This window comes from Dryobates pubescens, chromosome 24, assembly GCF_014839835.1.
Source record: "Dryobates pubescens isolate bDryPub1 chromosome 24, bDryPub1.pri, whole genome shotgun sequence".
Classification (NCBI taxonomy): domain Eukaryota; kingdom Metazoa; phylum Chordata; class Aves; order Piciformes; family Picidae; genus Dryobates; species Dryobates pubescens.
This window is the reverse complement of record NC_071635.1, coordinates 16,551,348-16,570,119: the sequence shown is the minus strand read 5'-3', so window position 1 is coordinate 16,570,119 and position 18,772 is coordinate 16,551,348. Positions and strand designations below refer to the sequence as shown.

Below are 18,772 nucleotides of genomic sequence, written 5' to 3'. Positions count from 1 at the left end.
AGGCAGTGCTGATGAAGCTGGAGACATCAAACCCCCTCCCCTGCAGCACTGCCTGCAGAGCTGCCCCCCTGCCCTGGCAGCCTTCCCTCTCCATCCCTGCCCAGGCTTCGTAGAGCCCACCGCGGATGGGCAGCTCAGAGGTGGTTCTGACAGCAGCGCTGTCCACAGCTCTCCCCCAGCACGCAGCCTCCTCCCCCAGGCAAGGCAGGGCTGTGCCAGTGCCAGCAGGGTGCCCATTCTCCTCCTGCACCATGGATGGCGATGCCTGGGCTTGCAGTGCTCCGGAGCTTTGCCCGGAGTCACCTCCCCTCGGAAGCATGGCCCTGGCAAGCTGGAGATCAGCACCAGGGGTGAAGAAGGACCACATCCTGCTGGGTGCCAGGCAGAGGGGCCCACCTGGGCAAGGGGCTGGCCCTCACCCCTGGGTTTGGGTTTAGGGTTCTGTGCCTCCCTGGTGCTCCTGGAGAGCCAGGCTGTGCCCAGCTGCAGCGCCAGGCTGTGCCCAGCTGCAGAGCAAGTTCCTCTTCTCCCAGCAGCTTGCCCCTGGCCGCTGCACAAAGCCGCAGGGTGTGCCAGAGCTGGGCTGGAGCTGCCGGGGTGCCGCCTGCAGGGGGGGCACCCCCGGGAGCCAGATGCCCGCCGCGGCACCGGGCAGGCCCTGCCCGGGCTGACTGCCGGCGGCAGAGCACCAGAGCCCCACGCTCCACATCCCCAGGGGGTGCCCAAAGACGTCAGGGAACCGGCGCAGACAAAGGGCCCCGGTGCTGCCAGGGGCCGGGGCCCACTCCCAGGGGGTGCCAGCCCCATGCCGTGTGCGTCAGCCCCCCCGGGCACCCGGACAAAGCTCTGCCTCCCGGGGCCAAGGCGCACCGGGACCTGCAGGGCAGCCTCTGCCCCTGGCTGCCCGGCTGGGGGCAAAGCGCAGGGCTCCTCCTGCCTCCGAGCTCTGCTGCCACCCACTGAGGGATCTGGCTGGCCCTACCCCTTCCCGGCATGAACACCAGGGCCAGCCTGGCTGCCGGGGGCGGGCTGCGGCATGGCTGGCAGCCGTGGGCACCATCGCCACAGCGAGTGGCTGAGCCAGGCTGGCAGCAGGATCAGGAACCCCCTGCCTTGGCATGCCCAGCCATGGCACCAAAGCTGGGGGGGGGGGGGGCAGTGGGAAGGTCCGTGGCACACACAGCCCCCTGGCACCTGCACCAGCAAAGGTGGCTCCAAAGGGACCTAATGGCAGCAGTGCAAGAAACAAAATCATCTGGGGAGCCCTTTCCTTTCCTTTCCTTTCCGAACCGAACCTCTCTTCCCCTTCCCTTCCCTTCCCTTCCCTTCCCTTCCCTTCCCTTCCCTTCCCTTCCCTTCCCTTCCCTTCCCTTCCCTTCCCTTCCCTTCCCTTCCCTTCCCTTCCCTTCCCTTCCCTTCCCTTCCCTTCCCTTCCCTTCCCTTCCCTTCCCTTCCCTTCCCTTCCCTTCCCTTCCCTTCCCTTCCCTTCCCTTCCCTTCCCTTCCCTTCCCTTCCCTTCCCTCTCCACCTCCTTCTCCTTCTCCTTCTCCTTCTCCTTCTCCTTCTCCTTCTCCTTCTCCTTCTCCTTCTCCTTCTCCTTCTCCTTCTCCTTCTCCTTCTCCTTCTCCTTCTCCTTCTCCTCCTCCTCCTCCTCCTTCTCCATCTCCTTCTCCTCCATCTCTCCCTTTTCCTTTTCCTCTCCTTTCTCTTTCCTGTACTTCTCTCTTCTCAAACCTTCCCCTTCCCTTTCCCCCACCCTTCCATTTCCCCCCTGCCCCAACATTAGCTTGGGGGGGCGAGGCTGAACCCCTAGGAGCAACCATTGGAGGCTGTCTCATGTCAGTGGCTCTCAGCCCTGCCCTGCCCAGCCCTGCCCCAAGGGTGCCAGTGGTGGCTCAGTGCCTGGCCCTGACCAGCCCTGCCCCAAGGGTGCCAGTGGTGCCTCAGTGCCTGGCCCTGACCAGCCCTGCCCCAAGGGTGCCAGTGGTGGCTCAGTGCCAGGCCCTGACCAGCCCTGCCCCAAGGGTGCCAGTGGTGGCTCAGTGCCTGGCCCTGACCAGCCCTGCCCCAAGGGTGCCAGTGGTGCCTCAGTGCCTGGCCTTGACCAGCCCTGCCCCAAGGGTGCCAGTGGTGGCTCAGTGCCTGGCCCTGACCAGCCCTGCCCCAAGGGTGCCAGTGGTGGCTCAGTGCCAGGCCCTGACCAGCCCTGCCCCAAGGGTGCCAGCGGTGCCTCAGTGCCTGGCCCTGAGCTTCCCTGCCCCAAGGGTGCCAGCGGTGCCTCAGTGCCTGGCCCTGACCAGCCCTGCCCCAAGGGTGCCAGTGGTGGCTCAGTGCCTGGCCCTGACCAGCCCTGCCCCAAGGGTGCCAGTGGTGCCTCAGTGCCTGGCCCTGACCAGCCCTGCCCCAAGGGTGCCAGCGGTGGCTCAGTGCCTGGCCTTGACCAGCCCTGCCCCAAGGGTGCCAGTGGTGCCTCAGTGCCTGGCCCTGACCAGCCCTGCCCCAAGGGTGCCAGCGGTGGCTCAGTGCCTGGCCTTGACCAGCCCTGCCCCAAGGGTGCCAGCGGTGCCTCAGTGCCTGGCCTTGACCAGCCCTGCCCCAAGGGTGCCAGTGGTGGCTCAGTGCCAGGCCCTGACCAGCCCTGCCCCAAGGGTGCCAGTGGTGGCTCAGTGCCAGGCCCTGACCAGCCCTGCCCCAAGGGTGCCAGCGGTGCCTCAGTGCCTGGCCCTGACCAGCCCTGCCCCAAGGGTGCCAGTGGTGGCTCAGTGCCAGGCCCTGACCAGCCCTGCCCCAAGGGTGCCAGCGGTGCCTCAGTGCCTGGCCCTGAGCTTCCCTGCCCCAAGGGTGCCAGCGGTGCCTCAGTGCCTGGCCCTGAGCTTCCCTGCCCCAAGGGTGCCAGTGGTGGCTCAGTGCCAGGCCCTGACCAGCCCTGCCCCAAGGGTGCCAGTGGTGGCTCAGTGCCTGGCCCTGACCAGCCCTGCCCCAAGGGTGCCAGTGGTGCCTCAGTGCCTGGCCCTGACCAGCCCTGCCCCAAGGGTGCCAGCGGTGGCTCAGTGCCTGGCCTTGACCAGCCCTGCCCCAAGGGTGCCAGCGGTGCCTCAGTGCCTGGCCTTGACCAGCCCTGCCCCAAGGGTGCCAGTGGTGGCTCAGTGCCAGGTCCTGACCAGCCCTGCCCCAAGGGTGCCAGTGGTGGCTCAGTGCCAGGCCCTGACCAGCCCTGCCCCAAGGGTGCCAGCGGTGCCTCAGTGCCTGGCCCTGACCAGCCCTGCCCCAGGGGTGCCAGTGGTGGCTCAGTGCCAGGCCCTGACCAGCCCTGCCCCAGGGGTGCCAGTGGTGCCTCAGTGCCTGGCCCTGACCAGCCCTGCCCCAAGGGTGCCAGTGGTGGCTCAGTGCCAGGCCCTGACCAGCCCTGCCCCAAGGGTGCCAGTGGTGGCTCAGTGCCAGGCCCTGACCAGCCCTGCCCCAAGGGTGCCAGTGGTGCCTCAGTGCCTGGCCCTGACCAGCCCTGCCCCAGGGGTGCCAGTGGTGGCTCAGTGCCAGGCCCTGACCAGCCCTGCCCCAAGGGTGCCAGTGGAGGCTCAGTGCCTGGCCCTGACCAGCCCTGCCCCAAGGGTGCCAGTGGTGCCTCAGTGCCTGGCCCTGCCCTCCCTGCCAGGCTGCCCACCTTCCCAGGTAGCTCATGGGCATCCCCCTGAGGGCTGGCACCTCCTCCCCACCCCCTTCCTCCCCTTATCACTGAGGTGGCTGTCAGGGTGCCAGGCTGAGCTGGGCACCAATGGCACCTTCAGAGCAGATATTTATACCACCCCCCCCCCCACCCCCTGCTTTCTGTTTGTGCAGCCAGGTGGAACATTTGATAGCTGTCCCCACCACAAGCACATTTTTAGCTGTAAATTACTCCCCCTGGCTATCTGTGGGCACTGCCAGCCCTGACAAATGGCCCTGGGCAGGCCCTGATTGGCCCTGCCTGCCCCGGGGCCAACTTTAAATTTCAGCCCAGTGGGCACAGCCTCCAGGCTCTGCTGCTGGGACCTGCCTGCCACGGGGGAAAGGTGAAGCCCTCCTGGCTCACAGCTCTGCCCCTGCTGCCTTCACCCCTGGGTAAGCCACGCTGGGCATGGGGGGAGCCAGCCTGAGCCTCTGCCCAGCTCTGCTGCCCACCTTGCTGCTGGGGGGGCTGCAAATCTTGGCTGCTCCAGCACGGGAGCTCCCACCTCGACATGAGGAGGAACTTCTGGGCTCTGAGGGTGCCAGGCTGCCCAGAGAGGTTGTGGAGTGTCCTGCTCTGGAGCCTCTGCAGCCCTGGCTGGCTGTGTTCTGTGTGCCCTGGGCTGGATCCTCTGCTCCTGCTCTGCCAGGGGGCTGCCACTGGAAGCTCTCCAGGGCTCCCTTCCAGCCCCCAGCATCCTGGAAGCTTGGACTCACCCCTCTGCAACCTTCCTCCAAGGAGGCTGGAGCCAGGGAGGGTTGGGCTCTGCTCCCTAGGGGAGAAGGGCAAGAAAGGTGGGGAAGGGTCTGGGGAAGAGGGCTGGAGAGGAGCAGCTGAGGGAGCTGGGGGTGGGGAGTGTGGAGCAGAGGAGGCTGAGGGAGACCTCCTTGCTCTCTGCAGCTCCCTGAGAGGAGGCTGCAGCCAGGGGGGGTTGGGCTCTGCTCCCCAGGAGCAAGGGCCAGGAGGAGAGGCAATGGCCTCAGGCTGCCCCAGGGGAGGCTTAGGTTGGAGAGGAGAAGAAACTTCTTCCCTGCAAGGGAAGAGGCAATGGCCCAGGCTGCCCAGGGAGGGGGTTGGATGCCCATCCCTGGAAGGGTTTCAGAGAGGCAGAGCTGTGGTGCTGAGGCCATGGCTCAGCCCCAGCCTGGGCAGAGGCAGGGGATGGTTGGAGTGGAGGCTCTCCAAGGTCTTTTCCAGCCCAACCCACTCCATGGCTGTGTGGCATCCCTCGGGCAGAGCAGGCTGAGAAGCTCTGAGCCCTGGCACCAGAGCACCTCCTCGCTCCCTGCATCGCTGCTGTGTGCCTGTGGCCAGAGCATCTCCTTGGCTGCAAGGGCTGCACGGCAGAGCCATGCTGAGGGGCTGGGGCTGCCTGGCCTTGCTGCTTGGGGCTTTGGGACGTCAGGGTCTGGGCTGCTGCTGGCCGGGAACGCTTGGGAGCCGCAGCCCCGGGGAGCCCAAGCGGCTGCAGCAGTGATGCTTCTCCCTGTGCCCTCCGCAGGAGCTGCCCGACGATGCAAACGGCCCTGGTGTGCCTCTGCCTGCTCAGCACAGCCTTCGCCCTGCCTGTGAGTACTGCTGCCCGCACTGTGCCCCCCGCCCCGAGCCTGGGGTGCGCCCCCCGGCGCCCCCCCGGCGCTGCCAGCAGCGGGACAGCGCCAGCGGTGCTTGCATCTGGCGCCGGGGGGGGGCAGAGGAGCCCTGAGGTGCCTTCAGCCCTGCCCCTGCCAGGGCACCGCGGATGGGGATGGCGCTCTGGGACTCCTCCTCTTGCTTGCTGTGGCTTTGGGAGGTGTGCCCAGAGCTTCGGGCCTGGGAGCAGCCCAGGGGGACCCACGGGAGGGAGCTGCGGGAGCTGGAGGCGGAGGGGGGGGGGTCTGGGACCCCGGCCCAGCACTCCTGGTGGGACACTCAGAGAGGTGGCACTGGAGCCAGGGGCAGGCTGAGGGAGAGAGATCCAACCAGAACAAGAGCACACAGTCTCAAGCTGTGCCAGGGGAGGTTGAGGCTGGAGGGGAGGAAGAAATTCTTCCCAACAAGAGAGACTGGCCCTGGGGATGTGCTGCCCAGGGAGGTGGTGGAGTCCCCAGCCCTGGAGGTGTTCAGGAAGAGCCTGGATGAGGCCCTTGGTGCCAGGGTTGAGTTGCTCAGATGGTGCTGGGGGAGAGGTTGGACTGGATGAGCTCTGAGGTCTTTTCCAACCTGGTTGATTCTATTCTATTCTATTCTATTCTATTCTATTCTATTCTATTCTATTCTATTCTATTCTATTCTGTTCTGTTCTATTCTATTCCGTTCCGTTCCGTTCCGTTCTGTTCTGTTCTGTTCTGTTCTAACAGCAGCTCTTTCTCTCTCTCTCTGCTGCTGCACACACAGCTGGGGGTGGTGGAAGTCTGCTCCTGGAGAAGGCAGGGCAAGGAGGAAGGATCCACAAAGGCTTGGGGTGCTGGCAGGGTAAGGAGCAGGGATCCATGAAGGAGGAGGGGATCCATGAAGGAGAAAGGGATCCATGAAGGAGAAAGGGATCCATGAAGGAGGAGGGGATCCATCAAGGAGAATGGGATCCATGAAGGAGGAGGGGATCCATGAAGGAGGAGGGGACCCATCAAGGAGAAAGGGATCCATGAAGGAGGAGGGGATCCATGAAGGAGGAGGGGATCCATGAAGGAGGAGGGAATCCATGAAGGTGAAAGGGATCCATGAAGGAAGAGAGGATCCATGAAGGCTTGGTGATCTGGCAGGGTAAGGAGGAGAGGATCCATGAAGGTTTGGTGATCTGGCAGGGCAAGGAGCAGGGATCCATGAAGTGATTTGGTGATCTGGCAGGGTAAGGAGCAGGGATCCATGAAGTGATTTGGTGATCTGGCAGGGCAAGGAGGAGAGGATCCATGAAGGCTTGGTGATCTGACAGGGCAAGGAGCAGGGATCCATGAAGGTTTGGTGATCTGGCAGGGTAAGGAGCAGGGATCCATGATGTGATTTGGTGATCTGGTCCCAGCCACATGCCCTGCAGTGCCCAGGGCAGGCTGTGCAGCCAGGCCTGATGCAGGCACTCCCTCAGTGCAGGTTTGCTTTGCAGAGGGAGGCTCAGAGCAGAGACCACTGAGTGCAGCCAGGCTGGGACCCAGCCCCTGGCCCTGCTCACGACCACTGCAATCATCTGGGAGTGTTTCGTGCTCTGGGGCATGTGTTGGCCCCTTCCAGCCAGGCCTGAGGGGCTCCAGTGGCTGATTTGGCTGGGACCAGAAGGGTCTCTGCTCCATGGGACCACCTCCTGCTCTGGCACAGCAGGGCCAGGGAGGGGATTCTGCCCCTCTGCTCCACTCTGCTGAGCCCACAGCTGCAGCTCTGGGGCCAGCTCTGCAGCCTCTGTGCCAGGAAGGCTCTGGAGGGGCTGGAAGGTGTCCAGAGCAGGGCCAGGAGGAGGAGCAGAGGGCTGGAGCTGCTCTGAGCACAGCCTGAGAGAGTTGGGGTTGTGCAGGCTGCAGAGGAGAAGGCTCCCAGGAGACCTTCTGGTGGCCTTCCAGGATCTGAAAGCTGAGGAGGGACTTTTGAGGGTGTCAGGGAGGGATAGAACCGGGGGGGATGGAGCAGAAGTAGAAGTGGGGAGCTGGAGCTTGGCTGTGAGGAAGAAGTTGTTGGCCAGGAGGGTGGTGAGAGCCTGGCCCAGGCTGCCCAGGGAGGTGGTGGAAGCCTCCTGGCTGGAGGTGTTTGCAGCCAGGCTGGAGGTGGCTGTGAGCAACCTGCTGTGGTGTGAGGTGTCCCTGCCCAGGGCAGGGGGCTGGGGCTGGCTGAGCCTTGAGCTCCCTTCCAGCCCTGACAGCTCTGTGACTCTGTAAGTGCTCTGAAATGCTTTGATGAAGCTCCTGGGATGCTCCAACCTCCAGGTCCCACATCCCTGAGCGATGCAGAGGTCACTACATGCCAAAAGATGCCAGGATCATCAGGGGAAGCCAGGAGCTTGCAAGCAGCTGCAGAGAGCTGGCTGTGAGGCAGTGCTGCTCCAGTGCCCAGGGAACACTGGGGAGTAGAGGGCTGGAGCAGCTCCCCTGTGGGGCCAGGCTGGGAGAGCTGGGGCTGTGCAGCCTGGAGAGGAGAAGGCTCCAGGCAGAGCTCAGAGCAGCCTCCCAGTGCCTGAAGGGCTCCAGGAGAGCTGGGGAGGGACTCTGGACAAGGGCTGGGAGTGCCAGGCTGAGGAACAATGGCTTGGAGCTGGGAGAGGAGAGACTGAGAGTGGAGAGGAGGAAGAGATCCTTGAGAGTGAGGCTGGGGAGACTCTGGCACAGGCTGCCCAGAGAGGCTGTGGCTGCCTCCTGCCTGGAGGTGCTCAAGGCCAGGCTGGATGAGGCCCTGAGCAGCCTGGGGCTGGGGGGAGGTGTCCCTGCCCGTGGCAGGGGGCTGGAGCTGGCTGAGCCTTGAGGTCCCTTCCAACCCAACCCATTCTGGGATTCTCTGACCATTGTTCATCAGCAGTGCCCCAGCTGCAGGCTCCTGTACCAGCCAGGTGCCAGCTGTGGGCTGGCACTGCCCACTGTGCTGGGAGCAGTGGTGCTGTGTCCCAGCTGCCCTGCAGCAGAAAGCCACCAAGAGACATCTGCAGGGCAAGGAGAGCAGAGAGCAAGCTGAGAGTGTCTGCAGGGCCTGGGAATGGGGGGGTTGGACCTTTCCTGCCAGCCAGCAGCCCAGCTAGTGCCTGGGAATACCTTGGCTCCTGCACATGGTGTTCCCAACCTTCCCTGCCCTGCTGAGCCCACAGCTGGAGTGGCCTGTCCAGCCCTGGGCTGCCCAGCCCAAGAGGGACAGGGAACTGCTGGAGAGAGCCCAGCAGAGGCTGTGAGGATGATGAAGGGCCTGGAGCAGCTCTGAGAGGAGCAAAGGCTGAGAGCCCTGGGGCTGAGAGCCTGCAGAAGAGCAGCCCCAGAGGGGAGCTGAGCAATGCTCAGCAAGAGCTGAAGGCTGGGGGGCAGGAGGCTGGGGCCAGGCTCTTGCCAGTGGTGCCCAGGGACAGGACAAGGGGCAGTAGGCACAAAGTGGCAGCCAGGAGGTTGCATCTGAAGCTGAGGAGAAAGTTGTTTGGTGTGAGGCTGCTGGAGCCCCTGGAGCAGGCTGCCAGAGAGGTTGTGGAGTCTCCTTGTGTGGAGAGCATCCAACCCCCCCTGGCCATCGTGCTCCTGGCAAGCTGCTGTGGGTGCCCTGCTGGAGCAGGGGGGCGGAGTGGGTGAGCTCCAGAGGTGCCTTCTGCCCCTCCTGCTGTGCCTCTCTGGGCACTGTGCCATGCCCCTCAGGCTGGGCAGTGCTGATCCCTCTGTTCTCTCATGTGTTTTGGTGCCCACAGGTGCCCCCCCTGCTGCCTGGGACAGCTGCTGGCAACTGTGTGGGACAGCACAGGGTAGGTTCCCTCCCTGCCCCATCCAGACCCCCTGTGGGTGCCCTGCAGCAGGAGGAAGCTCCTTTGGGAGGGCAGCCCCAGGGAGCTGCAGGAGTGGGGGCTTGTGATCCCCTAGCAGAGCTCCCACAGAGCAGGGGAGGGCAGGGTGTGAGGTGCTCAGGTGAGGGAAAGGCTTCTCTGCCCCAGCTGCTCCTCTGCCCCTGCCCAGCTCCAGAGCACCAAGGCTTGGGGTGCCCAGAGGTGAGGCTGGCAAAGCTCCTCTGCTCTGGGCTTGTTTCAAAGGGTAAGGGGAATCAGGAGCAACATTCAGGTGAGCAGGGGGGGAGAGAGTCCCTGGGTTAGCCTCTGGGAAGGCAGCTGCTGGCCTGCCAGCACTTTGGTCACCCCAGGTCGTGTCCCATGGGACCACCAACCAGGTTGGTTGTTCAAGTCCTAAGTTACCTTGACCAAAAGGACCCCAAAGCAACCCAACAGCTCCTGAATGCCAGCAAAGGCAGAAGGCATGGCCCAGGGAGAGCTCAGGAGGTGAACACACGTCCTGCCCGGGCTGCTGGGAGCCACCACCTACCCTGGCACCCCGGTGGGTGCTGCTGGGGCTCTGCCACCGGTGCCAGCAGGGCAGGAGAAGATGCTGCTGTCAACAGTGACTGAGCAGGCTGTGGGCTGGGGCTCTTCTCTTGCTCCCCAGATCCTGCTGAAAGGCTGCAATGCCAAGCATGGCTTCTATGTTTTCAAGTACATCTACTCCTTCTCCACGCGGAGGAACCAGACCCACATAAAGGTGAGGGGGTGGCCGGGGAGGGGGGCTGGGGGGAGGCACAGCGGGTCCTGGGCTGGGCTGTGCCACCCCCACGCGGCCAGCAGGCCCCCAGGCTGCCTCTGACCTCTCCCTTGTGTGTCCTGGCCAGAAGGAAGAGGCTGGCAGCCGGGATGCCCTCCCAGGCCGTGGGCTGGGTGTGGACGGTGCCAGGCAGGGGCCGACAGAGGAGGGAGCAGCCCCGGGGCAAGATGGCAGCACTGAAGTGATGGAGAAGGGCACTGGCCTCAAGCCCCAAAACCACAGCAGCCCAGGGGTTGGTGGAGCTCCTCACAGCCCTCGGCCTGGCACCATCCTGCAGGCACAGGGCGCTGCTGGCACCACGGGTCCCAGCTCGGAGGGCAGCGGCGACCAGAACCTGGTGGTTGAAGAGGATGGATCCGTCCTGCCCCAGGGCAGAGGCCCTGCTGAGGCTGTGGTGGGGAACAGGTCCAGCACCAGGAGCGAGGACAGAGACCGCGGTGCCTCCGGGGAGCTTCCCGGGGAGGGGGCCACGACGGCTGGGAAGGAGAGACCCTACCCCACCAGAGGGGCTGGGGACGAGGGCAGCGGTGAGGCCACGGCCCCTGGCCGAGGGCAGGAGGCTGCTGTGCAGGGCGCAAGGGCAGGGGGTGCCAAGCTGCCTTCTGTCACCGAGAAGGTGGAGGCTGTGCAGGTGGAGGGGGAGGGGGAGGGGCAGTACGCTTACATCCCCATCTCGGGCGGCGTCACCATCAGCCGCGGCAAGGCGGGCAGGACCAGCTTCACCCAGTTCCCTCCAGCCGAGGACGATGATGAAGTCAACATCCTCATTGGGAAGGCCAACATCCGTGCGGGCGAGCAGGAAAGCACCCAGCCTGGGGCCGCTCTCGGCAGCAAGGAGGAGGGCGGCAGCCGCCCCCTGCCCGGGCTGGCCGTCAGTGCAGCACCAGAGCAGGAGCGTGAGGCTGGCACCCCTGGCACCGCAGCCAGCCTGAGACACGGACACAGAGTCCCCAGCAGCCCCGGGCACAGAGTCCCCAGCAGCCCCGGGCACGGCCATTCCACAGCGGGCACCGAGGATGCTGCCAGCCCTGCCGGTGAGGAGGAAGGACCAGCGGCCCCCAGCCCCTGGAGCCTGCCTGCTGGCCAGGTCACTGTGCCCGTGGGGAGTGGCAAGCCTGGGGATGGTGATGATGAGGCTGGAGGCGAGGGGCAGGGAGTCAAGGGGAGGCTGGGTGGCCTGGCTGTCACCATGCCCCGTCAGAGGGGTGACGACGAGACCCCTGCCACCGTCCCGGCCAAGGTGGGCAGCATCCACCCCAGCACCACCGCAGCTGACCCCCAGGCGACTGAGGAGGACTGCACCACCTCCCTGGGCACGGCCGGGGGTACCGGCGGCACCACCAACCCAGCGATGCCACGGAGCACCGTGGCGGGGAGCAGGGGGAGCGGGGAGGTGAGGTTGGCTACCCCCAAACCCCGCAGGGAGGGCTGGCCCGGGGCAGGGCTGAAGGGCCCAGTGCAGGGCGTGGGGCTGGGCACCACCCCCAGGGCAGGCAAGGTACCCAGCAGAGCCCAGGCGAGGGCTGGCGGCAGTGCCGGCGGCAGTGCCACCGAGGCGGGGAGCAGCTCCCTTCCGAGGGCAGGGCAAGCAGGGGGCAGTGCCACCGAGAAGGGGGGCAGCTCTCTCCCACGGGCAGGGCAAGCAGGGGGCAGTGCCACCGAGAAGGGAGGCAGCTCCCTTCCGAGGGCAGGGCAAGCCGGGGGCAGTGCCACCGAGGCGGGGGGCAGCTCTCTCCCACAGGCAGGGCAAGCAGGGGGCAGTGCCACCGAGAAGGGGAGCAGCTCCCTTCCGAGGGCAGGGCAAGCCGGGAGCAGCACCACCGAGGCAGGGGGCAGCTCTCTCCCACAGGCAGGGCAAGCCGGGAGCAGCACCACCGAGGCAGGGGGCAGCTCTCTCCCACGGGCAGGGCAAGCAGGGGGCAGTGCCACCGAGAAGGGAGGCAGCTCTCTCCCACGGGCAGGGCAAGCAGGGGGCAGTGCCACCGAGGCGGGGGGCAGCTCTCTCCCACAGGCAGGGCAAGCAGGGGGCAGTGCCACCGAGAAGGGGGGCAGCTCTCTCCCACAGGCAGGGCAAGCAGGGGGCAGTGCCACCGAGAAGGGGAGCAGCTCCCTTCCGAGGGCAGGGCAAGCCGGGGGCAGTGCCACCGAAGCAGGGGGCAGCTCTCTCCCACAGGCAGGGCAAGCCGGGGGCAGTGCCACCGAGAAGGGGAGCAGCTCCCTTCCGAGGGCAGGGCAAGCAGGGGGCAGTGCCACCGAGAAGGGGAGCAGCTCCCTTCCGAGGGCAGGGCAAGCAGGGGGCAGTGCCACCGAGGCGGGGGGCAGCTCTCTCCCACAGGCAGGGCAAGCCGGGGGCAGTGCCACCGAGGCGGGGGGCAGCTCTCTCCCACAGGCAGGGCAAGCAGGGGGCAGTGCCACCGAGAAGGGGGGCAGCTCTCTCCCACAGGCAGGGCAAGCCGGGGGCAGTGCCACCGAGAAGGGGGGCAGCTCTCTCCCACGGGCAGGGCAAGCAGGGGGCAGCGCGGCAGCGGGCAAAGGGCAGGAGCGAGGGCAAGGCGGCGAGGCCAGGGGGGCAGCAGCGGGGGCCGGGGCCGGGAGCCTGCCCGGGCGCCACGGCAGGAAGCAGGGGACAGGGGCTCCGGGCAGCTTCTCGGCGCCGAGCCGCAACAGGCATCTGGAGCACCTGAGGAGGGCTGCCGAGCTGCACGTCCGCCAGCGGGCATTCTACAGCATGGGCACCGACGAGGCGGGCCCCCACGCCCCCCACAGCAGCCTGGCCAGCGCCGACAGCAGCCGCTCCTCCGAGGGCGATCCGGGCAGCCGCAGCGACAGCCAGCAGGCAGAGCAGCAGCCCTCGGCCTGGGGAGCCCCTGCGGACCCCTACGGCCGCTGGATCCAGGGGAGCCTCTGAAGGGCTGCCAGCCACCACCCCCGGAGCTGGTTCTAGTGGTGGAGCCGAAGGGGGAAGCAACCCGCAGGGCATCACCCCCCGCGCCCCCACCCCAGCGACCCTGCCGCTGGCACTGCTCTTGCCTGGGGGAGAGCTGCTGTGCCTGCTGCTGCTGGGGTGGGGGGGATGCACGATGCTTGGCAGCCCGGGAGCCAAAGATCACCGGTGCCAAGGGTGCCACCGGTGCCACTGTTTGCTGTCAACCGGAGGAGGGCTGCGGCCATCGCTGCAGCGGCAGCAGCGGCCCCCGGGGGCGGCTGCGCTCCGCGGGCAGGCAGCAGCCGTGGGCAGGGTCGCGTTGCTCCTGCCCTGCCGTGGAGGCGGCGCTGGGGAGAAGCCTCTGTCCCTCCCCCCACCTTTGTCCCAGCCTGATGGAGCAATAAAGGCATTCCTGTACCTCAGGCTCTGCTGGATTGGTGTCTGCAGGGGGGCTTCAGGGAGCTGCTTTTGCCACAAGCAGTGGTGCTTGTTGGAGCGGCTGCACAGCCAGGCAGAGAGGGACCTGGGGGTGCTGGGGGAGAGCAGCTGAACAGGAGGCAGCAGTGTGCCCAGGGGGCCAAGAAGGCCAAGGGCAGCCTGGCCTGGGTCAGGCAGAGTGTGGCCAGCAGGAGCAGGGAAGTCCTTGTGCCCTGTGCTCAGCACTGCTGAGGCCACAGCTTGAGTCCTGTGTCCAGCTCTGGGCTCCTGAGGCTAGGAAAGAGGTTATGCTGCTGGAAGGTGTCCAGAGAAGGGCAAGAAAGCTGGGGAGGGGTCTGGGGCACAAGGCTGGGGAGGGGTCTGGGGCACAGCCCTGTGAGGAGAGGCTGAGGGAGCTGGGGTTGCTTAGCCTGCAGAAGAGGAGGCTCAGGGGAGACCTTCTTGCTCTCTACATCCACCCAAAGGCAGTTACAACTACCTGGGGCCCAGATTCACAGCCCTCCTTTGGGGTATCACAGAATCACAGCATGGTAGGGGATGGAAGGGACCCCTGGAGATCATCCAATCCAGGCCCTTTGCCAAGCAGCATCACCTAGAAGGTCACCCAGGAGCACAGCCAGGAGGGTTCTGAATGTGCCCAGAGATGGAGACTCCACCACCCCTCTGGGCAGCCTGCCCCAGGCCTCCCTCCCCCTTACAGCACAGAAGTTCCTCCTCATGCTCAGATCAGCTTCTGCTGTTCCACTTTGTGCCCTTCCCCCTTGTGCTGTCCCTGGGCACCACTGAGCAGAGCCTGGCCCCATCCCCCTGACCTCCACCCTTGAAGGATTGATCAGCACTGATCAGATCCCCCTCAGGCTGCTCTGCTCCAGGCTGAACAGCCCCAGGGCTCTCAGCCTCTCCTCCCCAGAGCTGCTGCAGTGCCCTCAGCAGCTTTGCTGTCCCCTCTCCAGCAAGTCCCTGCCCTTCTTGAGCTGGGGACCCCAGAACTGGCCAAAACACTCCAGCTGTGGCCTCAGCAGGGCAGAACAGAGGGCAAGGAGAACCTTCCTTGACCTGCTGGCCACACTCCGTGTGATGCACCCCAGGATCCCTTCAAACTCCTCCTGCTCCTGCCCGGGGCCGATCCATCTCCCCAGGCAATGGAACCTTGCTGGGGAGACACACACAGCATCACCCTCCCCATCCCACAGCACAAAAAGAAGCCTGTGGTGACCTCCAGCAACCTGCAAGGGTGCTCAGCAGGCCCAGCACCCTCCCGGCAGCACCATCCTGCCCTGGCCGTGCCAGCGCCATGCCCGGGCCCGGGCCCTGCACGTGAGCCAGGCTGGGCTGAGCCAGGCTGGAGCTCTGCCACCAGCAGAGCCCGAAGCTAATCACCGGTTTGGGCAGCTGCAGGCAGCTTTTTCTGTCCCAGAAACTGCTAAAATGGGTGCAGAGAGCCCCAGCAAGAGGCACAAGGATGGAGCAGTGCCCAAGCCTCAGCGCTCTGAGCTCTGCATCCCTGTGGGGAGAAGGGGTGGGAGAAGCTCTGATGTCAGTGATGGACTGAAACAGACAATGACTCAAGCCATAAACCCCCGCCTCTGCTCCACTCTGCTGAGCCCACAGCTGCAGCTCTGGGGCCAGCTCTGCAGCCTCTGTGCCAGGAAGGCTCTGGAGGGGCTGGAAGGTGTCCAGAGCAGGGCCAGGAGGAGGAGCAGAGGGCTGGAGCTGCTCTGAGCACAGCCTGAGAGAGTTGGGGTTGTGCAGGCTGCAGAGGAGAAGGCTCCCAGGAGACCTTCTGGTGGCCTCCCAGGAGCTGCAGGGGGCTGCAAGAGAGCTGGGGAGGGACTTTGGAGGGGGTGAGGGAGGGATAGGGGTCTGGGACACCTCTGAGGGGGGCAGGAATCAGGCCTGGGACAGAAAGCCAGCAATGGGCACTGGCAGCCCAGAAGGCCAAGGGCAGCTCAGCTGAGCCTTCTGAGCTGCCAGTGCCCATTGCCAGAGGTGGAGGGAGAGGATCCTGCCCCTCTGCTCTGGTGGGTGAGGGAGGGACAGGAGTTGGGGGGCTGGAGCAGAAGTAGAAGTGGGGAGCTGGAGATTGGCTGTGAGGAAGAAATTGTTGGCCAGGAGGGTGGTGAGAGCCTGGCCCAGGCTGCCCAGGGAGGTGGTGGAAGCCTCCTGGCTGGAGGTGTTTGCAGCCAGGCTGGAGGTGGCTGTGAGCAACCTGCTGTGGTGTGAGGTGTGAGCTTGAGCTTGAGCAAGGCAGAGCCTCAACTGCTGCTGAGTTGTGCCCTGGTGAGATACACAGTACCAGCCTTGTCCTGGTGGGCACAGCATCACTCAGCCATCAATCCCTGAGAAGCAATTCCATGACCCAAAATGGCACCTGAATGTGCAGCCACACTGAGGGCAGGGGGCAGAGGCACTTCTTAGAGAGCAGGAAGGCTCTGCAGAAGCACCTGGCCAGGCTGCATCCATGGCTGAGCTCAGCTCTAGGAGGCTCAACAAAGCCAAGTGCTGAGTCCTGCACCTGGGGCACAGCCACCCCAGGAAGGCTGCAGGCTGGGGGCAGAGGGGCTGGAAAGTGGGCAGCAGAGCAAGCCCTGGGGGTGCTGGGTGGCAGCAGCTGGAGAGGAGGCAGGGGGTGGGCAGGGGGGCAAGGAGGGCAGCAGCAGCCTGGGCTGGAGCAGCAGTGGTGTGGGCAGCAGGAGCAGGGCAGGGATTGTGCCCCTGGGCTCAGCACTGGGGAGGCCACAGCTTGAGGGCTGGGCTCAGCTTTGGGCTCCTGGCTGCCAGAAGGAGCTTGAGCTTGAGCTGGAGCAGGGCCAGGGAAGGGCAAGAAAGGTGGGGAAGGGTCTGGGGGAGAGGGCTGGGGAGGAGCAGCTGAGGGAGCTGGGGGTGGGGAGTGTGGAGCAGAGGAGGCTGAGGGAGACCTCCTTGCTCTCTGCAGCTCCCTGAGAGGAGGCTGCAGCCAGGGGGGGTTGGGCTCTGCTCCCTAGGAGTCATAGAATGAGTAAGGTTGGAAAAGACCTCAGAGCTCATCCAGTCCAACCTATGACCTAATCCCCAACCCCTCCTGACAACGAAACCATGGCTCCAAGTGCCACATCCAAGCCCCTCTTGAACACCTCCAGGGATGGGGACTCCACCACCTCCCTGGGCAGCTCATCCCAGTGGCCAATTCCTCTTGCTGGGAAGAACTTTCTCCTCCCCTCCAGCCTCAACCTCCCCTGGCAAAGCTTGAGACTGTGTCCTCTTGTTCTGCTGCTGGGGGCCTGGCAGAAGAGACCAACCCCCAGCTGGCTCCAACCTCCCTGCAGGGAGTTGCAGAGAGCAAGAAGGTCTCCCCTGAGCCTCCTCTCCTGCAGGCTAAGCAACCCCAGCTCCCTCAGCCTCTCCTCACAGGGCTGTGCCCCAGCCCCCTCCCCAGCCTTGTGCCCCAGACCCCTGCCCATCCTCATTGCTCCTCTCTGGACATGTTCAAGTGTCTCAATGTCCTTAACCTAAGGGGCCCAGAACTGGAACTAGAGGCAATGGCCTCAGGCTGCCCCAGGGGAGGCTTAGGTTGGAGAGCAGAAGAAACTTCCTGGCTGCAAGGGCTCTGCAAGCCTGGCCCAGGCTGCCCAGGGAGGGGGTTGGATGCCCATCCCTGGAGGGGTTGCAGAGAGGCAGAGCTGTGGTGCTGAGGCCATGGCTCAGCCCCAGCCTGGGCAGAGGCAGGGGATGGATGGACTGGGTGAGCTTAAAAAGATCTTTTCCATCCAAACCAATTCTCTGATTCCCAGTATGGAGACAGCATCCATGAGCCCCCCAGGTGCTCAGCACCCCTCAGTGCTCAGCTCAGTGAATGGGGGCACAGTTGGCATCTTGGCCTGGGTGGCTCACCCATGGCACTTTGCACCCCCAGTGTGATCTACCACAGCCATGCTGCAGGCAGCTCCTGCTGGATCCCATTGCCTGGGAACCAGGGTGGGTGGTTTGGGGGTCCCAGCACTGGCAAAGCTGGGGCTGGCATTCTTGCAGCCCCATGGGCAGCCTGGTGTGGTGCCCAGCCCCCTCCAGCCCCTGTCCTGACCACATCCTTGCCAATGCCAGTGAGAACCATCCATAAGCAAGGCCTGGGCACCATCTAGTGGATGGAGAAGGCTTCTACTGGCAGCATGCTGTGCCTGCTGGATGATGCCCAGCTCTGGTGCCAGCATGGGCACTGCTGCCCTCTTTGCCCTCGGTTCCCTCAGCTCCAAGTGAATCCTTTCTGACTGGCAAGGTAGGGTTCAAAACTGGCTGGTTTGGGGGTGAACCTGGCTGGTTTGGTTCTGAACCTGGCTGGTTTGGGTCTGAACCTGGCTGGTTTGGGTCTGAACCTGGCTGATTTGGGGGTGAACCTGGCTGGTTTGGGTCTGAACCTGGCTGGTTTGGGGGTGAACCTGGCTGGTTAGGATGTGAACCTGGCTGGTTTGGGGGTGAACCTGGCTGGTTTGGGTCTGAACCTGGCTGGTTTGGGTCTGAACCTAGGTGGTTTGGGCATGAACCTGGCTGGTTTGGGTGTGAACCTGGCTGGTTAGGATGTGAACCTGGCTGGTTTGGGTGTGAACCTGGCTGGTTTGGAGGTGAATCTGGCTGGTTTGGGTATGAACCTGACTGGTTGTGGGGTGAACCTGGCTGGTTAGGATGTGAACCTGGCTGGTTTGGGTGTGAAACTGTCTGGCTTGGGTATGAACCTGGCTGGTTTGGGTGTGAAACTGGCTGGTTTAGGTGTGAAACTGACTGGTTTGGGTATGAACCTGGCTGGTTTGGAGGTGAACCTGGCTGGTTTGGATGTGAACCTGGCTGGTTTGGGTATGAACCTGGCTGGTTTGGGTGTGAAACTGGCTGGTTTAGGTGTGAAACTGACTGGTTTGGGTATGAACCTGGCTGGTTTGGAGGTGAACATGGCTGGTTTGGGTGTGAACCTGGCTGGTTTGGGTATGAACCTGGCTGGTTAGGGTATGAACCTGGCTGGTTTGGGTGTGAAACTGGCTGGTTTAGGTGTGAAACTGACTGGTTTGGGTATGAACCTGGCTGGTTTGGAGGTAAACCTGACTGGTTTGGGTCTGAAACTGGCTGGTTTGGGGGTGAAGCTGGCTGGTTTGGGGGTGAACCTGACTGGTTTGGGTATGAACCTGGCTGGTTTGGGTATGAACCTGGCTGGTTTGGGTGTGAACCTGGCTGGTTTGGAGGTGAACATGGCTGGTTTGGGGGGGAACCTGGCTGGTTTGGGTGTGAACCTGTCTGGGTTTTTTATGAACCTGGCTGGTTTGGGTCTGCAACTAACTGGTTTGGATATGAACCTTGCTGGCTTGGTTGTGAAACAGGGCTGGAGCAGCTCTGCTGTGGGGCCAGGCTGAGGGAGTTGAGCCTGCAGAAGAGAAGGCTGCAGGCAGAGCCCAGAGCAGCTGCCAGTCCCTGCAGGGGCTGCAAGCAGGCTGCAGAGGGACTGCTGCCAAA

At 64.5% G+C, this 18,772-nt stretch overlaps 1 protein-coding gene across 1 annotated transcript; it reads left to right on the top strand.

The window, feature by feature from the left end:
- The first annotated feature begins 5,207 nt into the window (after window positions 1–5,207).
- LOC128898469 (uncharacterized PE-PGRS family protein PE_PGRS54-like) lies at window positions 5,208–13,277 on the top strand. Its single transcript, XM_054172524.1, has 4 exons — window positions 5,208–5,274; window positions 9,042–9,095; window positions 9,784–9,916; window positions 9,960–13,277. The coding sequence occupies exons 1-4, from the start codon at window positions 5,221–5,223 to the stop codon at window positions 12,842–12,844; spliced, it is 3,126 nt and encodes a 1,041-aa protein (XP_054028499.1). The 5' UTR covers window positions 5,208–5,220; the 3' UTR covers window positions 12,845–13,277.
- Window positions 13,278–18,772: the final 5,495 nt, after the last annotated feature.